Genomic DNA, 7,759 nt, shown 5'->3' on the forward strand with positions numbered 1-7,759 from the left:
CTAGAGGTCTACAGATAGATACAGGATTTAAACACCAAATTCAAACTAATACTTCACAATCTCAGCTGCCAACACAACACTATCCAACACATCTCCTTATACATCATACATGAAAATATTGTAGTTACTAGCAAGTAACTGACTGGCAGTGTGTTGCCACCCAGTGAAAAACATGTATCCCCAAAATGTCAGCTTTTCATAAAGAACAATCAGAATAGCCTTACTTTAAGCTGTATAACAATGTATGTGCAAATAATTACACTTTTTTTTTTAGCCAAAAATATACTTTCTCAACCCTCCACACATATTAGCATTTAAACCTTCAGTAAAAAGTCAAACCAACCCGAAAAAATGACCATATATAGAGAAGTATGCTTCCATTGCATGGTGATGCATCAGTAGCTCACATGGCAGAGACCAGACTCTGTGGAGCACTATTTAAATCACAGAGGTTGACATTCCTAATGACTTTACACTGACATGCATGACTGGTTGTACAATAACATGGACATCCACGCTCTCTATTGGTCATTTTCCCATTTGAATTGGAAGCCAAAAGGTTTCACATCCCTCCATTAACAGTGCAATTTTAATTTCCAGAAACAACACAACACCTGGGACACTAACTACTAAGTTGAACTTTAATGAAATGACATTAAGAACATGGTTTTAACACAGCAAAGGCACAAAGCTCCTGAGCTATACTGACAATGACATCTTCCCTAGATACCACAAGCATTCTTGTTTTTCAAGGTCTACACAGCTTTAGTTTTACTCCAGATTTTTTATTTCTAATCTTGAGCATACCTCCTGCATGTGTGGGAACCACAGAGGCCTCCAACTAAGTCTCATTACTGATCAATCTATCGAGCAGTTTCTCAATTAATTTGTTGATAAGTTGGGCTATAAAATGTCTGAGAATTGTGAAAAATTCCTGTTCCAGCTCAAGGAGATGTATTCAGATGGCTTGTTTTATTTGACCAACAGTCCAAAGCCACAAGACGTTCTTATTCCTTCTTACTCTTCATGTTTGAAAAGCTGGAAAAAGCGAGTTATACGCTTTTTTGGCTCAACATTTACAACTAATTGATTATTAAAATAATATATTATATATATATATTATTATAATATATTCCCTAACTAATTGATCAATTAATCTTACAGCTCTGGAACATCTACTGTAGACAGTTTGTCTAAGGTCACATTACCATCTTCTTATTACTTTGATTTTGCTGATAATGATGCATTTATGAAATAGCCATGAATATAGATCATTACGGGCGAATAACTGGCCATAATTCTTGTACATGGTGCCATCAGATAACCTGAGAAAATGCTGCAACCCTCCATTATATAAGGACTATATTTCTTCCAATTATCAGGCTGACAATTACTGTCTACTTGTTCCATAACATTTTTGTGTAAAATACCGTTAAACGCAGATATACAAACACGGACTTACAGGACACAAAGTCTTCGAAGAGGTACTGAAGGTACTGAAATGAAGAAGTTCAGGATGAACACACCAACACGGTCACAGAGGAAGCAGGGTCACAGTATGCCCAAGGGAATCCCCATGTGAGAGGAACGCAGGCCATGCAACAAAACAACGTTTGTTCTCTGTTCCCAAGTCAGCCATTTACTCCATAAAATGAGCAGCCAAAACCTGCTACCAACAGGAAAAAAGAACACAACCAAACACATATCACACATGGCTGCGTACTCAAAATAGACACACACTCCCAGCTCTGTTGCGGAAATCAAAACCTTATCATATGATTTATCGCTGTGATAGCCTCTTTGCGTCACTCTCCTCAAGATGATCATCATAAGACTCAAGACTCATCCCAAGGGAACAAGACTTTATCTCTTATCCAAACTTAAACAGCTCTCTCTAAACAGCTGAACATGTATGACTGCTGTGCTCGTGGTTGAAACTGCAGTCTGTCAATGTTAACAGAATGTTGCAACAAAAAGAAAATAGATACAGCAGGGTCAGCATCAATCTACCCTGACATCACTGGAAGTTTGAAGACAAACGTCAGGCCTTTGACTTACTGTTAAAGTTGGTTTACGCACACACACACACACACACACATGGGCAAGTACAGAAACACACACAAATGCTTTATCAGCATGATTCCCAAAGCTATTCATCTGAAGAGAGCCTAATTCCGCATTACTGGAGTCTGTTCCAAACCAGGATCAGCCCGCAGCACCGCTATTCATTCAGAAGGAGACAAAACAAAAAACCTCCACATTAACAAATCTTTTGCTTTGCTTTTCGTCATTATCAATACACATCAATTTAAAGACATGCATGAACTGCCTTCAATCGCACAATGTGGCCATTTCCAGCAGAAATAAAGAGGCTCAGACACAACTCCAAGGCAAGGACAGGGAAGCCATGCTGCAGCTGTCCAATTGGCACTGCTCCTCATCCGCCAGCACACAAAAGGAGCCGCACAAGACTGAAAAACCATGTGTTCCTGTGCACAATGTCATATTATTTTGTAATGCCGGTAATTTAGAAAACCAGGCCAACACATGGGAGCTGAATTCACGGCATATAATCGCTCTATAATAACCTGTCTTTTAACATTTAGACAATGTGGCATTGCCAATAACGCTGCAAGATCGTTTCAGTGCGTTCAGATACATACCACAGCTTCACGGCAGCTATAGGGTTAACGTTAAAGGTTGGAGGGACAAGTGAAGATGAATTAAAACTGGAAAAACAGAAATACAAGAATCTGAAGAATGTAGGAGTATAGCAGAAAGAAGAGCAGCAATGCAGAAAACAAGACCTACCCTCCTTACGAAAGACAGGGAAGAGGAGAGTTAGCAGGCTAACCAGTCAGTTACACTATCCCTGTTAGCTAAAATGACTCCGCCGGTCTACAGACCACAGCATTTCAGTTCTGCTCACCACAAGGTCCACGGTGCTCCTCACAGCCTCCGACACGCTCTGCCGTACTTCCGCGGCCGTCCCGGGTTTACTTAACCTCTTTGTGAATTTTCGGACCTCAGACATGTTGCTCCTCTCCGATTAAAATCCACTTAGTTTGTTCCGTTATGAATATGAGCATGCCGCGGAATGAGCGGCAGCACTGTTGTGTGACAGCCAGATGTGGATTGTGTTGGAGCTGAACCAGCCAGCGGTTCGCGTCGCGAGGCGGGGCTGCTGCTGCTGATGAGAGGAGACCAGGGAGGGTTTAGCAGTGAGGAGGCTTCACTCTGACCTACTTCCGCTTCTCCTCAGTGGAGCGGACTTAAACCAAAGATCGTCAATGGAGAAAAGATGACTGAGAAAAGATAAGTGGGAGTACAGAACTCCTCAACTGTTGTGCTATATGAGCGAAGTCAGCTCATTTGACAGTTTGAATTGTAAATCACTGTACAGAATTCAAGAATCATAAATATATCAAACATCGTTTACTTTGTCTAAAGTACATTCTTTAATTAAAAATGTATGTTGGATAAATTATTCGTCACTCCTAAAACAGAAAAGCAAATCAAAGACAGACGCCAGTTGTTCACCAAATCAAGTGAGGGTACAGAATTATTTAAAAAATAACAATAAGCCTATCATTAGAGTCGATACATGAAAGTATGCAAACCACTCAATATAGAAAGTATGCCTATACTGCCATCTTGTGGATGGATTTATCTGCTCTTTTCTAAACAAGACAGAGGGTTTAATGTGGGTGTTTTACATTAAAAACTGCTCATTTTTAGAATATCGATGCCATTGGCGTACATATGTAGCACATAAACAAAATGCATAGACGGTAGGATGTCCTCCCAGTGTTGGAATGCATCTAAGTACTTAAATAAGTAATTGTAAGGATGTACAAATTTGAGGCAGGTCACCTTGCAGCCTTACTATACTTGAGTATTTCCATTCCATTCAACTGTGCACTTCTACTCCACTGCATTTGTTTGACAGCTTTAGTGAACAGTTAGTGTTCAGATTACAATTGTTCACACCCTTTTCTGTTGGATCAAAACACTCTAAATTTGGCAAATTTTATTTTTATTTATAAAGTGAAGGATGAAGTGTTCCTTTTCAGGGTTGAGAATATTCTTCTTAAGTCGAATGCATTATCTAAAGTCCATTACATTAGCTGGGAAATACATTATCAAGCAGAGCTGACTTTTTCGAGATACATGGCTCTACTACCATTTCTGATAACTAACGCAGCAGTTATATTAATCCAAAAACGTCTACTGTAATAGGAAATTGACAGTGAACATTTTACTGCACAATGACTACTTTTATGTACAACATTTTCACAGCTTTTGCTGAAAGCTCTGAATGTAGGACTTTTACTCGCAGTGGAAGATCTACCATGGCAATGCACTGAAAAGGATAGAGTGTTTTAAGAGAGCTGGATTTATTGCAGTTAATTTAAAAAAATTCACAAGTTAGGTTTTCTCATGGGATTCTTCAGTTAGTCCGCTCACTGTATCTTTCCTGTGACAAAAGTCCACACAGGCTGCCATCAGATTTGATCTTCACTTGTCTTTGTAATGAGTGAACTCCTTCAGGGCCCAGTCTTTCATTTCTATCTCCTGTCGTAACCTGCAGTACTCCTCAGCCAGGGTTTCAAACTCTTTGCCCAAGATCTCAAAGGAGGCCAGCTTTAACTCAATAGTCTGCTTCTCCGCCTGACAGGCCTTCAGCTCAGAGTCCAGCTTCTCTCTGAAATTAAGACGCAACAAAAACATTTTTTAGAAAAGTATCAATCAGAATGCAATTTATTTAATAACTTTTCTGAAGGCTAGGATCAGGGAGTTAAGGCTCAAATTCAAAACTAATTTAAATGATATACACTAGTGAGAAACAGAGTAATCCTGTAGAGTGAATACTATAGGAATGACATGACAAAAATAAGGAATTATTAATTATGAACAAAAAGCCTCTCGCCTCATTTTTCTATGAGCAGATATTGAGTCAGGTGTGTACGTGTCCAGCTGAATCTCCACCATCTCAGTCCTTTAAAAGAAGAGCAGGAAAAACATGTACAAATCCAACATATATACAATAATAAAAATCTATGATTTTGACATATAAATATCAAAAGAATTAACAACTCCTTACTTGATCTTCTGTAAGACTAATTCACATTTTCCCTCAAAGTAGTCGAGCTTCTTTCTGTCCAAGTCTGTCTGGATCCTCAGCCTGTGGTCCAAGATGAGAGACTGGAGAAGCTGAACACACTTTATCAGCTCCTGGACACAAAGAAAAAAAAATAAAACAAAATATTGTTGTTGTTTTATATACATATATATGTATATAAAACAGCTAATTTTTTTAATTTATTTATTTATGGCTTGTCCGCATGTTAACACTTGTAAGCATTTTTTAAAAGATTTTCCAATGCGTGAGCCCCTTCAAAAGGAACAAAACAAACCCCACAGAATTTTCATAATCCTATAAATCACATACGCGTGACAACCTGCCAAAAACAGAGGAAGTGTATCAGGTTTTCATTCACTACATGTAATAAAAGCACTTACAGAGAGGTAGAGCTGAGTCTGTCTTTGCAGGAGAACCATGTTTTCCCGACAGGTTTCCTTCAGACTCTGTGTTCTTTTCTTTTCTTTGCCCAACTGGGCTGACAGGTGAGCCAACTTGGCGTTCTTCAGACCATCACTCTCACTCTCTACAAGAAATTACAAAATAACATCCTGATCCTCATGTCAATACACAACAATGATTATGTGATATAATAGCAGTGGAAGTGAAAGGGAATTTGCCACGGCAGGAACATATAAATCAGCGTGGACATGCTGTACCCCATTCAGGTTGATAGTAAGAGAGGAGGCCAAAACACTTTTTCTTCAGATGTTTCTCCAGCTCTCTGGGAAGACCCTGTTTCATTCTTTGAACATTCTGCTAAAGATAAATACAGCATTTTTGATAAACAAACCACACTTACAATACAATAATCTGTTGTGCTACGGTAGTATCTCTCTACTTATTTTGCATGTCTGCTTTGGTATTACTGTACAAACATCAAATATCTATCAGTCATTTCATTTATGCAATACAAATTCCCACATAAGACTTCAGCACCAAAGTGAACTGTTTTCCTTCAAGTTTGTAGGTGAATGGCCTGTATTTTTAGGACTCACCTTCTCTGATGGCATGAGCTCCATCAGCTGTTGGGGGTTCAGACCCAGAATAGAGGGCTGGTCTTGGTTGGTAGAGCTACTTGGATCCAGCTGTTTGATACACTGAGCTGACAGCAGACACTTCTCCATTGTCTCATAAAACTTCACACACACACACACACACACACACACACAAAGCAAGCGATATATATTACAGTTACATTTTTATCATCTGATAAGTACTGTCTCATTAAATTAAAACACCGATGTTTGACTCCAAGACCACAATGAGTAATCTTTTGTCACCATTATAAACACAAACAAGCAGTACGCAATTGACAAATATATTACTTGGTAGATTTCCGGTTACTGAACTTCAAATGCTTCAAACTGTGACCTTTAGCGGCACTTTGGAGCTGTGGACGTGTAAGCTGCCTAGTGCAGCTTTAATGACCAAAATCATAAATTGTTCTTGACTCACTGTCAGCTGTTTGTTCATACATTTGTGGACTGTGCAAATAAGTATGCGAAATGTACCATGCTCTGGTCAGGGGCTACAGTGGCATGGTGCTTCCTGATACAGTGGTCCTGGATCATCTCCTGCAGCCCTTTGTGGAGGCTCTCGGAGCACAGCCAGTGACGCCTCTGGCTCTGCAGCTTCTGCTCAGCCTGGAAAACAGAATGTGTAAGTGCTCACAGATACACAAGACTCAACAAACTCAGACCTGTGCTCAGGTAACGGGATACAGGTTGAAATCACTAAGCCCTAGACTACTTGCTGCACAACGACAGGCAGCTTCACCTTAGTTTTAATTACATCATGTAGTATTCCATCATGCAATGCAAGAAACTTGTGTGCTAGCAGATGTGGAAGGTAACACTACTGAAGGATGAGTACAGTATCTGCTGATAACCTTTTCCAGATCTGTTTTCAGTGGGACAGTCAGTCCAGCTTGGTCCACATGTTGTGCCAGTGTGGCCAGGAGTTTACAGAACTGAGGGTTCTGGGTCAGATCCTCCTCTGTAATGTCACACAGAGGGAAGGAGGCGAGAACTGTGTGGGAGAAATTCAGTGGACCTAAATCAGTCAGGAACTTCACAGCAACTTTAAATAAATGCCACTCACTTCACTTCAGAAATAAATAAGGTTTTTAGCCAAAATATCTTGTTACAGTAACAGCCTGAGCACTAAGTAACGTCAGTCAATAAACTTCTCTTACCCTGTTGATGCAAGCCGTCACACTTTCCAAGCGATGATATATGTGTAGTCTCGGAACCAGCGGACATTTTCACGTGAAATTATAGTCCTTATTAAACCAGCAACTTGTGAGCTTTTTGATTTCTGAAGACTCTCTCGCTATCACAAACACAACAGAAAAAGAAAATGCGTACTTCCTGAATCAAGTTGCGCGCGTATGCAGGAAGCGTTCCTATTGGCTACTACTGAACCATGTGGCCAATAACACTAAGTTGTCGGCAAGAACTACATGTGCATGCATGCCACTCGCGAGAACGCGCACTGGAGAAACGAAACTTATTTTAGTGATTTATTGGGAAGCTTAAACTGACTCAAAGTTTATCAACAATATAATCTTCAAATGACATGTAGTTTAGATTTGTATCAAATTGAAAAAATATT

General features: G+C 39.7%; 2 protein-coding genes across 5 annotated transcripts in view; both read right to left on the minus strand.

The window, feature by feature from the left end:
* The window catches only part of dock11 (dedicator of cytokinesis 11), a 58,392-nt gene extending 55,172 nt beyond the window's left edge, over positions 1–3,220 (minus strand). For all 3 annotated transcript variants that reach the window (XM_046381306.1, XM_046381305.1, XM_046381304.1), the window contains exon 1: positions 2,930–3,220. In XM_046381306.1, the coding sequence (XP_046237262.1) occupies positions 2,930–3,034 (105 nt within the window). In that variant the 5' untranslated portion in view covers positions 3,035–3,220. The remainder of the gene's footprint in view (positions 1–2,929) is intronic.
* A 1,152-nt stretch (positions 3,221–4,372) lies between these two features.
* Positions 4,373–7,558, minus strand: haus4 (HAUS augmin-like complex, subunit 4). Of its 2 annotated transcripts, none has more exons than XM_046381314.1 (9): positions 7,341–7,558; positions 7,035–7,174; positions 6,658–6,789; positions 6,142–6,282; positions 5,803–5,899; positions 5,524–5,669; positions 5,105–5,235; positions 4,931–4,999; positions 4,373–4,705 (listed from the first exon to the last, which is right to left on the minus strand). In XM_046381314.1, the coding sequence occupies exons 1-9, from the start codon at positions 7,405–7,407 to the stop codon at positions 4,519–4,521; spliced, it is 1,110 nt and encodes a 369-aa protein (XP_046237270.1). In that variant the 5' UTR covers positions 7,408–7,558; the 3' UTR covers positions 4,373–4,518. The 2 variants fall into 2 exon arrangements, with proteins under 2 accessions (XP_046237270.1, XP_046237269.1); XM_046381313.1 differs by having other exon boundaries at positions 5,803–5,902.
* Between the last annotated feature and the right edge of the window lie 201 nt (positions 7,559–7,759).

The sequence above is a fragment of the Scatophagus argus genome, chromosome 23, assembly GCF_020382885.2.
Source record: "Scatophagus argus isolate fScaArg1 chromosome 23, fScaArg1.pri, whole genome shotgun sequence".
NCBI lineage: Eukaryota > Metazoa > Chordata > Actinopteri > Scatophagidae > Scatophagus > Scatophagus argus.

Excerpts from the sequence above, each read along its gene's own strand:
- haus4 (XM_046381313.1), bottom strand. The coding sequence starts at position 7,407 with ATGTCCGCTGGTTCCGAGACTACACATATATCATCGCTTGGAAAGTGT. Across the intron at positions 7,175-7,340 it reads TGACGGCTTGCATCAACAGG|TTCTCGCCTCCTTCCCTCTG; the intron begins GTAAGAGAAGTT and ends TCTCCCACACAG. Across the intron at positions 5,000-5,104 it reads TTAGTCTTACAGAAGATCAA|GACTGAGATGGTGGAGATTC; the intron begins GTAAGGAGTTGT and ends CTTCTTTTAAAG.